The 18,406-nt window shown below is 38.0% G+C and overlaps 1 protein-coding gene across 16 annotated transcripts in view; it reads left to right on the forward strand.

Moving 5' to 3' along the window:
- The window catches only part of PPP3CB (protein phosphatase 3 catalytic subunit beta), a 58,750-nt gene that overhangs the window by 24,199 nt on the left and 16,145 nt on the right, over positions 1 to 18,406 (forward strand). For all 16 annotated transcript variants that reach the window (XM_024253303.3, XM_024253305.3, XM_024253304.3 and 13 more), the window contains exons 5-10: positions 231 to 376; positions 631 to 770; positions 876 to 953; positions 1,059 to 1,153; positions 4,147 to 4,272; positions 16,959 to 17,036. In XM_024253303.3, the coding sequence (XP_024109071.1) occupies positions 231 to 376; positions 631 to 770; positions 876 to 953; positions 1,059 to 1,153; positions 4,147 to 4,272; positions 16,959 to 17,036 (663 nt within the window). The remainder of the gene's footprint in view (positions 1 to 230; positions 377 to 630; positions 771 to 875; positions 954 to 1,058; positions 1,154 to 4,146; positions 4,273 to 16,958; positions 17,037 to 18,406) is intronic.

Consider the following 18,406-nt stretch of genomic DNA (forward strand, 5'->3'; position numbering starts at 1 on the left):
TTTGCTGTTTACTGTTTGTATAATTTTCTTGCCATCTGTCTGTCTGTCTGTCTGTCTATCTATCTATCTATCTGGGCTATTACTACAGTTGAAACTAACTATCTCAATTTCCTTATAAATAGCTATAAGATATAAAGGAGGGGAGAGAACAAGAAATAAAAATCTAATATATATTTTTTTAAAATGGTCAACCAATAATGTAATTTTCAATTAGTTTTTTGTTTTTCTAGGTAAAATTAAGTATTCGGAAAGAGTCTATGAAGCTTGTATGGAAGCTTTTGATAGTTTGCCTCTTGCTGCACTTTTAAACCAACAGTTTCTTTGTGTTCATGGTGGACTTTCACCAGAAATACACACACTGGATGATATTAGGAGAGTAAGTATATATTTTACTTCCAAGATTGATTTCTATTTATAGTACATTGTTGAGTAGAGTTGAAGTTTCAAACTTCTCTTCACTGCCAAGATTAGGTAATGGTAAAAATTAATATACTGATATCTTAAGGAAATAGCTTCTATTTATTCACAATAATATAGTATGAACTGTATTCAAAGTTGGTATCATTTTCCTATGCACATTTTGTCCTTACTTTTTGATGAGTTACTTCTGTTCTTTTCTTTCTTTCACAGTTAGATAGATTCAAAGAGCCACCTGCATTTGGACCAATGTGTGACTTGTTATGGTCCGATCCTTCTGAAGATTTTGGAAATGAAAAATCACAGGAACATTTTAGTCACAATACAGTTCGAGGATGTTCTTATTTTTATAAGTAAGGAAAAATATCCAAGATTAATCACATTTTAGTTGTTAACATAACATATGCTTCATACAGAAAAACCATTATTTTACTTAATTTACTCTTTTTCCCCCACAGCTATCCAGCAGTGTGTGAATTTTTGCAAAACAATAATTTGTTATCGATTATTAGAGCTCATGAAGCTCAAGATGCAGGGTAAGAATTCTGTTTCCCTGACCCAAATTAACATCTAAAATATAAATCAAACTTAGTAACCATGATTGATGCTTTACGATGCATATTAAGCTATTTGTTTTGCAGCTATAGAATGTACAGAAAAAGTCAAACTACAGGGTTCCCTTCATTAATAACAATTTTTTCGGCACCTAATTACTTAGATGTCTACAATAATAAAGGTAAGATATTGTTGATTAAAAAAATTGTTAAACAACTTAGTATTTTAATTGACTTTTTTAATATAATAAAAAAGGGGTGTTGTTTGAAACTATTAGTATCCAGATTTCTTTATAAATAACTGTAAGATGGAGGGGAGAGAACAATAAATAAAAATCCAAAATTTGAAACTAAGTAATATGTAACCCCATTCCACAACTTGTCTCTTGGAAAAGCCGTTTTGTAAAACGTGCTCTGAGTTAAGTGCATCAAGCAAAACCAAACATGATTTTCTCAAACTCCCCTTTCTTAAATCTTTTTCCTTATTGAGGATGTTTTCTTATTTGTATAAAGCTGCTGCTGCTTTGATGATTTTATTTGCACTGTCTACTTGTTGAGTTTATCATGTTTCTTGTTTTATGTTCACTGATCGAGTTTCTCTTTCCCTTTCTTATTTCCTTCTTTTACCTCCACAGTCTTATCACTGCCCCATGAAGATTTGTATTTGAGCTTTTTTTTTAAATTAATCCAGTTTCATCTCATTTGAGGGATACATTCTTCTCTTTCTTTTTACTGCTTTTTTCCTTTGCCTTCCATTCCAGAGATTTTCATTTCCCCACCTTCCCTGAAAATTTGACCTGTGTATAGTAATTGGATTTCATTTTATTTTGAATACAGTTTATTGACAGAAAGTGCCAAAGGTTCTTAATCTAGTTAAGTGTGTGTCAAGGACATTGAAGATGAGATTGGGTATGTTTATGTAGTTTACATCTTTGGAAGATGATATTAAGAGGCCAGCTTCTCTTCTGTCTTGACATGTCTGGAATTCAGTTGACTATGCCATAGCTTCAGGTTCAGACTGGAGTGGATGTGCCAAGAGGAAAGAACAGAAGGTTAAAGAGTTTAAAAAGGACATTTAGAGAGAGAATGAGGTCATTGCTAAATAAGAGTCATGGTGTAAGTTCAAAAGAGGAACAGAGGAAGTTTTTTTGGATGATGAGAGGTGATGGTTAAAGGATTAAAACATTCGCCTGAGACCAAACAGTAGCATGCTGGATAACTTGGGTACAGAATATGCTACAAGAACTTATACTATAGATATCTTATGAAATATGACTTCATTTTTGAGAAGAAACATATCTAAGTTTTGATTCCATTCTCTCTCTCTCTCGAGACAGGGTCTTGCTCTGTTGCCCAGGCTGGAATGCAGTGGTGCAGTCTCGGCCGACTGCTACATCTGCGTCCTGGGTTCAAGCGATTCTTTTGCCTCAGCCCTCCCTAATAGCTGGGATTGTAGGCACCCGCCACTTCGCCCAGCTAATTTTTATATTTTTATAGAATGAGGTTTCACCATGTTCACCAGGCTTGTCTTGAACTCCTGACTTCAAGTGATCTGCCTGCCTCAGCCTCCCAAAGTGCTGGGATTATAGGCCTGAGACACTGCGCCCCTGCCCTGATTCCATTCTCAAAAACAGAACCAAGTGTTAAATTTAACTTTCTACCAATGCTCTAATTCCTCAACTGTGACTTCCTCTTGTTAGTATTAAGGGAGCTAGTGTTCAGTGTCCAGTTGAGTACTGCCTTACTGATTGTCCTTTGTTGGTTTGACTCAGGAGGTTAAGTGATGGATTTTTTTTAGCACTTAGAAACTCAAACCATTGACTGTCTTATCAAAAATCAGATGTCTCTTTGTAGTCCTGAGTCTGTACATAAATAGTGTTAATGGTTTGAGTGTTTACGTTGTATGGGTATGTTTGTAATTTTTCATTCTATCCATAAGGCAATTTTCTAGATTTTTCTCTCTTTTCTCCCTTACAAAAGATCTGAAAGCTTGGTATCAGCTCATAATTTTTGAGGCTAATTTAAAATACTTTTTTTTCCCACTTTGAACCGATTGTCAAAACATATAATTTAAAATACTTTTATTTCAGATGGGAATTTCATATGGGAAACAAATATATACTTATTAAGTTAGTAAACAGTAATATGTAGCAGAATTACTTTTGATTCTCTATTAGCCAAAATCACAAATGTTAGAATTTAACATCTGCATTTCAGTGCTTTTCATTAAAATGAAAAAAAAGTTAACCATAAAATTATATCTACAAGACATTTTATACTTTTATGTATTTTCATGTGAAATGCATTGTCTGATCTTAAACTTCTGTGGTAGGCAGGGTAGACATATTAGTCCTGTTTTATAAATGAGAAACACATTAGTTGAATAATTTACCAAGCATTGCACAGCTAGTATGTGCTATAGTTTAGATGAGAATCCAGCCCTTCTAACCCAGTGTTCTATACAGTAATATAACCAGTAACTGAAATCTATGTAGGTCATTTAAGATTTCAATTATATCAACATATTGAAACATTAGATACCTGCATCTGAAATGAATATGTTATCTTTGGATTGTTTGGTTATAATATTCTCTTTTGGTGTTTTAGTGGGATTTTTTTTCTAAACGAAGTAAAATATTTCTTTGTAGTAGTTTTGTCCGATTTTCCATATTAAATGAAACAAATACATTCATACATTTATAAGTAAAATATTCCAAATGGGTGGGATTTTTTTGTTTGCTTTATTACCATTCAGCTATCCTTTTCAGGTTGCCTGAAGCTAGAAAGATCTTAAATTCTCAATTTGTTTGAACGTTAAAAACCTAGAAAATTGCTCATTGCCATTCTGTGTTTCCTCTAAAAACTGAGTTTTCACAATTTTGGATTTAGTAAAAATGTATGTTCATCATTGGATTATAAAGTAAAACAAACATTCTGGAAAGAATCTGGAAATTTCATTAGTAATGTGAAGACCTGACTATAGTTACAGTTCTACATAACAGTGTTAAAAACAAAACGTGTGTTATTGTTAAAAATTAGTTCCTTCCTCCTTCTACCAGCCCTGATTCCACTCACCCCCGATCTCCCTTCCTCTTAATATTTTTCTGCTTTTATGTATTTTATATTTTTAAGGCTAATGACAAATAGTTACATTGATGTTCAACTTATCTTGCAGCTGCTGTATTAAAGTATGAAAATAATGTGATGAATATTCGACAGTTTAACTGTTCTCCACATCCTTACTGGTTGCCTAATTTTATGGATGTCTTCACGTGGTCTTTACCGTTTGTTGGAGAAAAAGGTATAATTTTTATTTTTTAAAAAAATTGTTTTATTACTGTTACATTTACTCCAGTTTACTATCATAGGCACATAGTTGCTAAAGGAAACCAAAGTCTAGTTTCACTGTGGTTACAGCTCTACTTATGTCAGTGGGTGTGGACATAAGAGTCTCAAAGATATTTTAGTTAGCTGTTTACAGCCCCCATGTGAGGCTGTCTGGGGAACTGGGAGAAGATTTATAAATAGCCCAATGTCTTCAGCTGTTGGATTTTCTTTTTTTTTTTTTTTTTTTTAGCTTAAATCTTTTATGAAGGGGTGGAGAGATTGCTTTGCTTGAAATGGGCCCTTCTGCGTATCTTAACACCATTTTTGGGCATTTCACCGAAATTCATGGGAAAATTTAGTAGCCTTCATTTTAGCAATATTAGTCATTTTAATAGCAGTTCTGTACTTTAAGAGAAATCGTAAAGAGAAATTCAGATTGTAACCCAATATTCCTTCTCTTATATAAAAAATATGTATAAAATTTTAGTAGTGATGCCTTTCTGATAATTCAGAGGAACACTTGTTAGTACATAATAGGCTTTTTGAGAGAAAATAAATGCTATTTAAGAAATTCTGTTTCTGTGTTTCATTTGTAGTTCTATAGAATTCTTAGGATTTTGTTACCTATCATGTTCTTTTCCATTTTAAGTTAATTTTTTTATAAGAAAATGCCTCAGTTTCCATATGTGGAAAATGACATTATGAGAGTACAGACATGGTTATAAAACATTTTGTTCAGTATCCCCCTCTATTTTTTCTCACCTCTTCCATATTACAAAATGTTCCTTTCTGTATGAGATATGTCACTTCTGCCAAGGCAATTTGTAGTTCTGAAATTCAGAATTAATACTGAAACTGTGTATGTTAAACAGGTTTTCTGCAGATTGCATTTGGTGTTCTTCATTTACTCAGTAGGTCCAATGTTAATATGGAGATAGAATTACCCTTTAGCATTTGAGAAGGGGGCCAGTTAAGGGCTTAGGTGCAAGGGATGCATTACACTTACAACCTTCTATCTTTGGTGTATGAGAAATAGTTCAATCATAGCATCATCAGACGAATTAAATAATTCATCCTGCTCACTCTCCTGCCTTCAGGCTAGAGTGCAACTCAACTATTTTAATGTAATATGGGAAGGATGGAGGGGCCAGGAAGATAAGGTAGGAGGAAAATGGACATTTCATGGATTCTAATTTGATTCTCTGATGGTCCCACATAAGGAAATATTTCATTGTATCTAATCTAATATTTATGCTATGAGTATTTAAACAAGGAAAGAAATAGAGATAATAGGTTTTTCTCAACTAATGCACCTGTCAAAAACCAGGGCATCATAGGGTTTTAGAGCTCATAAGTGGATTTAACAATCATTTAGCCCAACTCCTTTTGAGAGATGAGATAATTTAAGATGAATTCTGTGGATCCCTTACAAGTGAAGATGGAGAACAGTAGGCTTTTATCAGTATTCCTATATTTGAGGTCTGGTACTAAGTGATCTTTAGTTTTTCCATTGCCACTCTAAATCATCTTTTATAAACAAGGAAATATTCAAACTTTTTGACCATTTTTGTTGTTTTTCTTTAGATCTTCTCTAAATTATTCACATCTCTCTAAAAATGTAAAGCTCAGATTTTAACATTACATGCAAATAGAATTCTAGCCAGTGTTGAGCACAGTAAGAAAATCTTCTCAAACTCTTTGCATATTTTGCTATTTTAATACATGATGGCTGTTTAGATAGCCTGACTACTTCTTGATTGTAATGAGCATTTTCTTTTGGTGTGAAAAGCAGCAAGTGACATTTGTTTTACTTCCAAGAAGCCAGTTGGACTCTGGGTCTAGTTCCTGAGAAGCAACTAACCTAAGCCAGAGGCTTCCTGAAAGGCTGATTTAATCCCAAAATTAGGTGAAAGCAATGTTTCCTTACCCTTTTGGGAGTTAAAACCCCCACTATTTTTTTTGTAGAGACAGAGTCTCGCTCTGTCACCCAGACTAGAGTGCAGTGGTGCCATCATAGCCCACAGGAACCTTGAACTCCTGGGCTTATGTAATCCTCCTGCCTTGGCCTTTTAAAGCACTGAGATTATAGGTGTGAGCCACTGCACCTAGCCAAGAACCCCTTTTCTATTTCACTAAAAATATTCCTACATTGGCCTGTAGTCCCAGCTGCTAGGGAGGCTAAGGCAGGAGGATCACTTGAGCCCAGGAGTTTGAGAATACACTACGACAATCACACGTCTGAATAGCCACTGCACCCCAGCCTAGACAATATAGCAAAACCCTGTCTCTAAAGAAGTAAAATAACTTACATTGGGAAAATTTCAACATACACCAAGGTAGAGTGAATAATATGAATTTCCTATATACCAATTATTCATCTTCAACAATTATCAAATCATAGCCAATCTTGTATCATTTATGTCCCCATCCAGTACTCCCCACCTCATACCTCAATTATTTTGAAACAAATCTCAACTCTTTTCTACCTATAAATACTTTAGAATATATTTCTAAAAGATAAAGAGTCACATTTTAAAAGTACACATAAAAACATTTATTAATTTTTTTTTTTTTTTTTTTTTTTTAGGCACAGTCTCATTCAGTTGCCCAGGCTGGAATGCAGTCTCATTCTATTGCCCAGGCACGATCTCAGCTCACTGCAACGTCCATCCCCCGGGTTTAAGTGATTCTCGTGCCTCAGCCTCCTGAGTAGTTGGGATTACAGGCATGCTGTACCACACCTGGCTAATTTTTGTATATTTAGTAGAGACGGGGTTTCACCATGTTGGCCAGGCTGGTCTCAAACACCTGGCCTCAAGGACTCTGTTTGCCTCAACCTCCTAAAGTACTGGGATTACAGGTGTGAGCCACCGTCAAAAACATTTATTAATTTCTTAATATAGAATCCCTTTGAGAATCTGATAAAAGTTATGGACTTTTGCTTCAGAAAAATTCATGTATAAATGTATGTACTCACAACATTTTCAGGATGGTCATAGTTCTGAAATGAATTTGCAACCTTCACACTTATTGGCCCTCCTTTAAGAACCTCTGTTCTAGAGGATCTAATATTATATGATCTTCCATAGAGGGTCATACATGTAAGATTTATTTACTAGATTTTTTTTAAGTGTTTTTATTCGAGGTACCAAGGAAATACAGATACAAGTAAGATGGGTCTTTGCAGATTAATATGAGACTTGTGATATATATAAATAATGATAATAAGATGTAATATGGTAAGTGCTCCAAGACAAGCCTAGTTTTATAGGAATTGAGATGGCTGGGCGTGGTGGCTCGGGGCCGGGCGTGGTGGCTCATGCCTGTAATCCCAGCACTTTGGGAGGCTGAGGTGGGTGGATCACGGGGTTAGGAGTTCAAGACCTGCCTGGCCAAGATGGTGAAACCCTGTCTCTACTAAAAATACAAAAATTAGCCGGGTGTGGTGGTGGGCACCTGTAATCCCAGCTACTCAGGAGGCTCAGGCAGAGAATTGCTTGAACCCAGGAGGTGGAGGTTGCAGTGAGCCGAGATTGCACCACTGCACTCCAGCCTGGGCAGCAGAGCGAGACTTTGTCTCAAAAAAAGAGCAGAGGCTGGGCGCAGTGGCTTACGCCTGTAATCCCAGCACTTTGGGAGGCCGAGGCGGGCAGATCACGAGGTCAGGAGATCGAGACCATCCTGGCTAACACAGTGAAACCCTGTCTCTACTAAAAATACAAAAAATTAGCCGGGTGTGGTGGCGGGCACCTGTAATCCCAGCTACTCAGGAGGCTGAGGCAGGAGAATGGCGTGAACCCGGGAGGCAGAGCTTTCAGTGAGCCAAGATCGAGCCACTGCACTCCAGCCTGGGCGACAGAACGAAACTCCATCTCAAAAGAGAAAGGAGGTTGTTTCTGTCAGAGGGATTAAAGTAGCTTTTGAACAGGGTCTTGAACAGGGGTGGAATTGTGCTGGTGGATATGAGCAACAGAATTCTAGGTAAGAGAACTTCCTGAGCCTGAGTCTGAAAGCAGGAAATCATAGGTCTCTTTGAGGGTTTAATTTGATTAGTGAGTAGGATATATGAAGGACAGTAGTAGAAAAAGAATGAAAAGTTAGGTTAGGGCTAGATCATGAGGATATTGATCACCACACAGGGAAGTTGGAACTTTGATAAATGGTGAGCAAGCCACTGAGATGGAATTTGACTGTGGTCGTCATTTAGAAAAATTACTGTGGTGAAGTGGACTGGAAGGAAGACTTGAGGTTGAGAGACCTGTTATGAAGTTACGCCAGAAGTCAGGTAGAGACATAATGAAGGCCTGGTAGCATTAGGAACGGAGAGTGGGGAGAACCAAAAGAATAGTAGAAGTAGAATCAGTGAGACTTAACAAGATTACATATTTAAGGGTAGGGAATGGTTGGAGATGACTTGGATATTTTGAGTCTGGTGAAGATAGTACCATTAACACACTCCGATGAGAAAACTCGGAGTTGTTGTTGTTACAACAACCCTTTACTAAGGTTACTGCTGTTCTTCATGTTCATTGGAATCTCTAGGCCTTTCAGTATGTCATTTTCTTCCTTTTTTTTTTTTTTTTTTTTGAGACAGAGTCTTGCTCTGTCACCCAGGCTGGAGTGCAGTGGTGTGATCTCAGCTCACTGCAATCTCCATTTCCCAGGTTCAAGCAGTTCTCATGCTTCAGCCTCCCAAGTCTCTGGGATTACAGGTGTGTGTCACCACACCTAGCTAATTTTTGTGTTTGTCACAGAGACAGGGTTTCGCCATGTTGGCCAGGCTGCTCTTGAACCCCTGACCTCAAGTGATGCGCCCACCTCAACCTCCCAAAGTGCTGGGATTACAGGTGTGAGCCACTGTACCCAGCCTAAGTCATTTTCTTACTAGTCAAATCCCTTTTTACCTCTCTTCCTTCTTAACATACCCTCAAACTCCTTTTTCTACTTCATTTGTCCTGTAAATCTTAGATCTAGTCAAATCCAGCCATCCATTTTCTCCATTCCTACAGCCACAGTACAGAGTGCTGCTGGAGATTTTTACGGACTTGTGAATTGGCACCACCCCTTGATTTATAACATTAGCTGAGCTCCCAGTAGGACCCTAATACCGTTTATATCCCTAGTCTGCTTTTTTCTCCCATTTTGCTTAGGATAGAGTCCAAATTTTCATTTTTAAAAAAATTTTACAAAGAAAAGAGGGCCAGGCACAGTGGCACATGCCTGTAATCCCAGCACTTTGGGAGGCTGAGGTGAATGGATCGCTTGAGCCTAGGAGTTCAAGGCTGCAGTTAGCTGATCACTCCACTCCACTGCACTCCAACCTGGGTGATAGAATGGGACTCTATCTGAAAAAAAAAAGGAGTTTAATTGGCTCGTGGTTCTGCAGGCTGTACAAGCATAGCACCGGCATCTCCTCGGCTTTTGGGGAGGCCTCAGGGAACTTCTCATGGTGGAAGGTAAAGTGGGAGCAGGCACTTCACATGGTGAGAGCAGGAACAAGAGAGCGAGGGGGAAGATGCCAGATACTTAAAAAACGCCAAATTTCACAAGAATTTACTCACTATCGTGAGGACAGCACCAAAGGGATGGTGCTAAACTATTCATGAGAAATCCACCCCCGTGATCCAGTCACCTTTCACCAGGCTCCACCTCTAACACTGGGGATTACAATTCAACATGAGATTTAGAGGTGACAACATCCAAACTATATCATTCTGCCCGTGGTCCCTATAATATCATGTCCTTCTGATATATCAAACTATAATGATCCCCTGCCATTGATTCCCCAAAGTCTTAACTCATTCTAGAATTTAACTGAAAAGTGCCAACTCCAAAGTCTCATCTGAGACTCAAGCCTAGTTCCTTCTACCTATGAACCTGTAAAATCAAAGACAAATTATTTCCAAGACATAATGAGGATATAGGCATTGGATAAAATAAACATTCCTGCTCCAAAAGGGAGAAATCGGCTAAAAGAAAAGGGGTTCAGACACTATGCAAGTCTGAAACCCAGCAGGCAGTTATTAAATATTTTTCTTTCTTTTTGAGACAGAATCTTGCTCTGTTGAGCTCAGGCTGGAGTGCAGTGGTGTGATCTTCGCTTACTGCATCCTCCGCCTCCTGGGTTAAAGTGATTACCCTGCCTCAGACCCCTAAGTAGCTGGGACTACAGCTACTTAGTCCCAACCATGCCTGGCTAATTTTTGTATTTTTAGTAGAGACAGGGTTTCACTATGTTGGCTAGGTTAGTCTTGAACACCTGAGCTCAAGTGATCCATGCACCTCGACCTCCCAAAGTGCTGGGATTAAGGTGTGAGCCATTGCGTCAGTCATACATCTTAAAGCTCCAAAATAATCATTGACTCCATGTCCTACATCCTGGGCACACTGTTTCGATGAGTGGGCAGTTCTGTCCCTGTGGTTTTTCCACACTGAGGTTGCAAGCTGCCGGTGGCTCTACCATTCTGGAGGGCAGCAGCCCTTTCTCACAGCCCCACTAGGCAGTGCCTCAGTGGGGAGTCTGTGTGGGGCCTTCAGACCTGCATTTTCCCTTGGCAGTGCCCTAGTAGTGTCTCTCTGTGAGGGCTCTGCCCCTGGGCACCTAGGCTTTCTCATACACCTTCTGAAATCTAAGTGGAAACCACCAAGCTTCATTCACTCTTAACACTTGCCTAGGGGTTTAACACCAGGTGGTGGCTGGAGCTGGAGCAGTCCCTGGCTGTGGGGAGCAGTGTCCTGAGGCTGTTCTGGTCAATGGGCTTCTCCCCCACCCCCAAAACTATTCTTTCCTCCTAGGCCTCTAGGCCTATGATGGGATGGGCTGCTTCCTTTTTTCCATTGTCTTGGCTATTAACACTTGGCTCCTTTCATATTTTTTTCTTAAACATTTTCTTCTATCCATTTCCCTCACTAGTGAAAACACATTAGTAGTTGGAGTGTTCTCTACTTAACTGTTTTCTTCCTTTATACAGTACCCTTATCTTGAATTCTTCCCTTGTTGAAGAGGTGACCCTTCCATTCAAGCCAGTCTAACTTGTCTCTACATTCTATTACCTTTCTGCTTTTTCAGGAAACTTGCTTTATCATTTATGTCCTCTATATCTTCACATTCTCTGTACTAGTTCTTTTATAAATTATTCAAATCTATCTGATCTTTAAATAAATAACATTTCTCTCATCTGATGTCTTTTTCTAACTACTGTGATGTGACTTTTTTTTTTTTTTTTTTTTTGCTATTACTTTCTTGCCTTTCTTTCAGAAGCCAAGTTTCTGGATGAAAATATATACTTTAAAGCTACGATTTAATATCCATTAAATGGCTCCATGTAGCTTTCAAGATAAACCTTAACCTGTCACACAAAGTCCTTGGACCTTCCCTACTTTCTCTTCAGCCTCATTTCCTGCCTTTCTCTTTCATGTTATCTTCGTTGTAGCCATAACACAGCAAAGCCAGTTTTCTGAACGTGCTGTGCTCTTTAAGTTTTATACCCTCATACTTTTCTTTATATTTTATAACTGCTTTATTGACTTGTAATTCACATACCATACAGTTGACCTATTTAAATTGTACAATTCCATGTTTTTTATATACTACAGAGTTGTGCAACCATTACCACAATTTTGGAACATTTTCATCATCCGCTCCAAAGAAACCCTGTGCCCATTAGCAGTCCCTCTTCATTTTCCCCTAACCCCCCTTGCTAACCCTAGGTAACCACCAATCTGCTGTCCCCATAGATTGACCTATTCTGGACAGTTCATATAAATGGAATCACACAGTGTGTGCTCTTTTGTGACTGGATTCTTTCCATGGTCTCAAGGTTTATCTGTGGTGTAGCATGAATCAGTACAACATTCCTTTTGATGATGGAATAGTATTCTATTGTATGGATATAGCACATTTTGTTTGTTTTATTCATCAGCTGATAGACATTTATTTCTACTCTTGGACTTATAATGCTGCAAAGAATATGCATGTGCAAGTTTTATGTTTTCATTTTCTTTTTGAGACAGTCTTGCTCTGTCGCCCAGGCTGGAGCGCAGTGGCGCGATCTCAGCTCACTGCAAGCTCCGTCTTCCGGGTTCACGCCATTGTCCTGCCTCAGCCTCCCAAGTAGCTGGGACTACAGGTGCCCGCCACCATGCCCGGCTAATTTTTGTATTTTTAGTAGAGACAGGGTTTCACTGTGTAGGCAGGATGATCTCGATCTCCTGACCTCCTGATCTACCTGCCTCGGCCTCCCAAAGTGCTGGGATTACAGGCGTGAGCCACCGTGCCCGGCCCATGTTTTCATTTTCTTGAGTATAGACCTGGGAGTGAAATTGCTGGGTCATATTGTAACTCTATGATTAACCTTTTAAGGATCTGCCAAACTGTTTTCCAAAACAGCTGTACCATTTTATTCTTGTTGTTGTTTTTGAGACAGAGTTTTGCTCTTGTTGCCCATGCTAGAGTGCAATGGTGCGATCTCAGCTCACCGCAACCTCTGCCTCCTGGGTTCAAGCGATTCTCCTGCCTCAGCCTCCTGAGCAGCTGGGATTACAGGCATGCACCACCACGCCAGGCTAATTTTGTATTTTTTAGTAGTGACGGGGTTTCTCCACGTTGGTCAGGCTGGTCTCAAACTCCTGACCTCAGGTGATCGTCCCACTTCAGCCTCCCAAAGTGCTGGGATTACAGGCATAAGCCACTGCGCCCAGCCTTAGCTGTACCATTTTACAGTTTCATCAGCAGTGTATATATTCTTTGGGTGAAACTATATATATATATATTTTAATAAATATACATTATAATATACAAACATATACTTTACATATGTAAAATATATTTTAATATAGAAAATACATGTATATTTTAATATAGAGACGGAGTTTTGCCATGTTGCCCAGGCTGGTAACTCCTAAGCTCAAGCGATCTACCCGCCTTGGCCTCCCAGGGTGCTAGGGTGACAGGCATGAGCCACCACACACAGCCGAGGATGAATATATTTTCACATCCTTTGCTTATTTTATAATTGGATTATTTTTCTTAAAATTTTCTTTATTAAAAAATTTTTTTTGCCAGGCGCGGTGGCTCACGCCTGTAATCCCAACACTTTGGGAAGCCGAGGCGGGTGGATCACCTGAGGTCAGGAATTCAAGACCAGCCTGGCCAACATGGTGAAACCCTGTCTCTTAGCTGAGTGTGGTGGTGCGTGCCTGTAATCCCAGCTACTCAGGAGGCTGAGGCAGGAGAATTGCTTGAACCCGGGAGACAGAGGTTGCAGTGAGCCAAGATCACACCACTGCACTCCAGCCTGGACAACAGAGTGAGACTCTGTCTCTAAAAAATAAAACATTTTTTTGTTGTCTATATACACTTATGAAGTAGAAGTGTAATTTTGTTACATAGATGTATTGCATAGTGGTGAAGTCAAGGCTTTTAGTGTATCTATCACCAGACTAGCATACATTGTACTTATTAAGTAATTTCATCTTCCACACCTCTCCCACCTCTCTACCCTTCCAAGTCTCCTTTGTCTATCATTCCACACTCTAACTCCATGTATATATATTATTTAGCTTCCACTTATGAGAACATGCAGTATTTTTCTGTGCCTCAGTTGTTTCATGCAAGATAATTATTGAGTTGTGTTTTTTATATATTCTATATGCAAGTCCCTTATGTATATGATTTACAAATAATTTTCTCCCATTCCACTTTCACTTTCTTTCTTTTTTTTTTTGAGACAGGGTCTTGCTGTGTCGCCCAGACTGGAGTGCAGTGGTACCATCTTGGCTCACTGCAACCTCCACCTCCCAGGTTCAAGCGATTCTCCTGCTTCACCCTCCCAAGTAGCTGGGATTACAGGCATGTGCCACCATGCCCGGCTAATTTTTGTATTTTTAGTAGAGACAGGGTTTCACCATGTTGGTAAGGCTGATCTCAAACTTCTGGTCTCAAGTGATCCACCCGCTCAGCCTCCTAAAATGCTGGGATTACAGGCATGAGCCCCCGGCCTGGCTGACTTTCACTTTCTTGATAATGTCCTTTAGGCTTTCACTCCGTCACCTAGGCTAGAATGTTGGAGTGCAATCGTAACTCACTGCAGTCTCAAACTTCTGGACTCAGGCAGTCTTACCACATGGCCTTCCAAGTAGGTAGGACTACAGGCATGTCCTACCATGACTAGCTATTTTTTTTTTTTTTTCCTTTCTTAGAGATGGGATCTTTGTGTTGCCTAGGCTGGTCTCAAATTCCTAGGCTCAAACGATCCTCCTCCTTCATTCTCCCAGCTAGCTGGGATTACAGGCACATGCTTCCATGCCTGATTTTTTTTGTCCTTTGAAGCACAAAAGTTTTCTAATTTTTTTAAAAAATACATTTTATTGTGTATATTTAAGGTATACACCATAACAGCTTTATCGAAATATATATACTATGCAATTCATCTATTTAAAGCATACAATTCAGTTGGTTTTAGTATATTTCTAGAGTTGTGTAACCATCAGAAGGACTAATCTTTCTGTCTCTATAGATTTGCCTTTGCTAGACATTTTATATAAATAAGGTCATATGGTATATGGTATTTTGTGACTGGCTTCTTTCAAAAAGTTTTTTAATTTTGGTGAAGTCATATTTATCTATTTTTTCCTTTGTTGCTTGTGTTTTTGTTGTTATACCTAAGAAATCATTGCCTAATCCAAGCTCGTAAAGATTTGCCCCTGTTTTTTTCTAAGAGTTTTAGTTCTTACATTAGGTGTTTGATCCATTTTGAGTTAATTTTTGCATGTGGTGTGCAGTAGGGGGAGTGCAGTTTATTCTTTCGCATGTGACCATTTGCACATGCAAATGGTCTTTTGTAGTTGACCATTGTTGAAATGACTATTCTTTAGCCACTGAATTGTTTTGGCACCCTTGTCAAAAATCAATTGACCTTAAATATCAGGTTTTCTTTCTGGACTCTCTATTCTATTCTGTTATGATAAATGACTACTACATCACTTTTCTAACTTCTGTTTAGAATGCCTTATCTGCCCTCTCCACTTGGCAAACTCCTAGTTCATGATTCCTCTCAAATGTTATCTAGCAAAAGCCTTGCCTTCCCCAGCAGGTCTTTTGCATATCTTTGAATACTTACAGCATGTTTTCCATCAACCTTTTGCAGTTGATATTTAATGTCTCCTTCAGTAGTTAGTAAGCTTTTTGAAGTAGAGACTGTGCCTTTCATACCTGAATCCTAGAGCTTTAGTGTAGTACTTGACATGTGGGGTGCTTTTAGTATATTTATTAGCAGGAAAAATTGGTTTGTAGAAGTATTGAATTTTGTTTTGGATATGTTCATTTCTAGGTGCCTTCAGGACATCTAGGTGCTAATATTCAGTAGACATTTTTATTTATTAATTGAAATTTGCTTTTATCTTTCTTATTTTGTGTAGTTATTTGTTAGATATTTATTGAGTACCTGTCATGTGCCAGGGCACAGTGCCAGGCTCTGAAGTTATAATAGTGAATTAAACAACATCCTACACTCATGAAGTTTTCATTCTAGTAGGGGAAACATACAGTATACAAATGGTTTAAGACAGTTGACAATAAAACCAGCAAGGACATCTAGAGCCTGAAGGAGAGGTCAACACTGGAGATACAGATTTTGGAGTCATCTTCAACGGGGTGATAATTGAAACTATAAATATGATAATAGACAGAAATTCCAAGTGATTGAACATATAGGAGGATTAATACTACAGAGAGAATCTTGAGGATATCCAAAGTTTTGGGGAAAAATGATCCAAACGTGGGAAAACCAGAAGAGCAGAATCTTGGGAACCAAAGGAAAAGAGAAGGAAAAAAATATATAGAATAGTCAAAGAGGATTAAGCCTATGAAAGAGCCAAGGGTTCAGATTGTTAGATAGTCATTAGTAATCTTTAGAAATAAATTTCAAGAGAGTTGCTGAGCCAGTTTTTAAAAGACTAAGGCCAGGCGCAGTGGCTTACGCCTGTAATCCCAGCACTTTGGGAGGCCAAGGCGGGCGGATCATGAGGTTAGGAGTTCGAGAACAGCCTGACCAACATGGTGAAACCCCATCTCTACTAAAAGAAAAAAAAAATTTACAAAAATTAGCTGGGCGTGATGGTGGGTACCTGTAATCCCAGCTCCTTGGGAAGCTGAGGCAGGAGAATCGCTTGAACCTGAGAGGCAGAGGTTGCACTGAGCCGAGATCACGACACTGTACTCCAGCCTGGGCAACAGAGCAAGACTCTTATCTCCAAAAAAAAAAAAAAAAAAAAGATTAAATCCTGAGACTTTTTGGAACCACTAAAACTCTGCCATGATTTTTTTTCTTATTATGCTATATCCATGAATGAAGATTTGAAATGTATACATTCAGTTGTTATTCATCTCTGTTCTTATCTCTATGGGGCTTCATTTTTTTTTTTTTTTGAGAGGCCTGAAAATTTGTTCCATAAAGAATCTCTTTCTCTCAGAGTTGTTATCCACTGAATTTCTTTCATTTTGAAAGCCTTTGCATTTTTTAATTCCATCGTTCTTGCTATAAGAATGTGTTTGCTTTCTTGGGCTAAACATTATTTGACCATTTGTAAAAATAGTTGCTATGTATATGTATAGACAGTTATATATGGTCAGCTAACATGTAACTTTTTTTTCCCAAATAGTGACAGAAATGTTGGTAAATGTTCTGAGTATTTGCTCTGATGATGAACTAATGACTGAAGGTGAAGACCAGTTTGATGGTATGATTATTCATCTTACTATTTTTTTTTTACTGCGAAATGGTATTTCTTTACTGCCTAGCCTCAGTACACACTATTTTGCAAAAAATAGCCATTGCTTTCAGAGACTATGCTATTTGATAAGTAACAAGTTACTTTTTTTGGATATTAAGATTTGAAAATAATTTCAGTGATTTCATTTTTTTATTGTAATATGGGGAAGAAGATGAACTTTGGGAAAGGAGAAATTTGGAAGAAAGAACATAAGGAAAGGAAAATTGAAGTGTTAAAAGGATGTAGTTCTTGGCGAATATGGACACTGGTTAGAGAAAAGAGGATAAAAATACTATTTGTTTTATTAGAACAATATTCTTAGTGCATCAGAAGCATACCTGAACTCCCAATTTTGCTTTTCCTTCCTTTTAGACACTAAAATAGACTGCTTCTAAATTAGTGTGGTTGGGTTCTAAAAGACCACTTGCTAATTTAGTTTTAGATTCTGAAAGCATTTTTTTCCACAGAAACAAAGTTATACGTGGTGGTTGTTATGTAAGCCAACAAGCCTATGTACCTAATGTATGTTTATAGTAAAAAGTAATACTATAGAAACAAAAGTCATTTTATTTTGTTTTGAAATTTTTATTTAAAACTTTATTATTTAAATGTTTAATTAAAACCTGAGTACATAAAAAGGTAAACAATATATAAACTGAAAACGATTCCCTTCCATATTCCCCTAACATCTTTGTTTTAGTATACTTTTTATAGTTGCAATCAATATTTCAATGTTTCCGTGTATTAAACATGGTCTATATATTGGTAAGATTTAATAGCTACGTATTTCTAAGTCCATTGATAAACTATAATGTTTGGCTAGATGTGGTGGCTCACACCTGTAATCCTACCACTTTGGGAGGCCAAGGCAGGAGGATCCCTTGAGCCCAGGAGTTGGAGACCAGCCTGGGCAATATGGAAAGATTTCCTTGTCTGTATTTAAAAAAAAAAATACACACACACACACACACACACACACAAATTTAATTTTCATAATCTCATATTGTTTGGCAACTGGGTTCTAAATTATCCTTATGAATAGCAGTAAAATAAATATATTTGTATAATAGCTTTTATTTTCCTCCTTGGAATAAATTTATTGAAGAGAATTATAGAGTTACAGAATTAACTCTGTAACTCTTTTAGCTTCATTGTTTAGCTGTGAACTACCAGATTGCTTTGCAGAAGGATTGGACCGCTATGAAGTGCCTCCAGCAAGGAATCCATAAACATATTTCTCCACAGGACTACCTCATTGGATTTTGGTCATCTTACTTATTTTCTTCATGGCTATATAGTAGTAAATTATAGTTGCTTAAGTTTACATTTCTTTGATT

This window comes from Pongo abelii, chromosome 8 (genome assembly GCF_028885655.2).
Source record: "Pongo abelii isolate AG06213 chromosome 8, NHGRI_mPonAbe1-v2.0_pri, whole genome shotgun sequence".
In the NCBI taxonomy this organism is placed as follows: Eukaryota; Metazoa; Chordata; class Mammalia; order Primates; family Hominidae; genus Pongo; species Pongo abelii.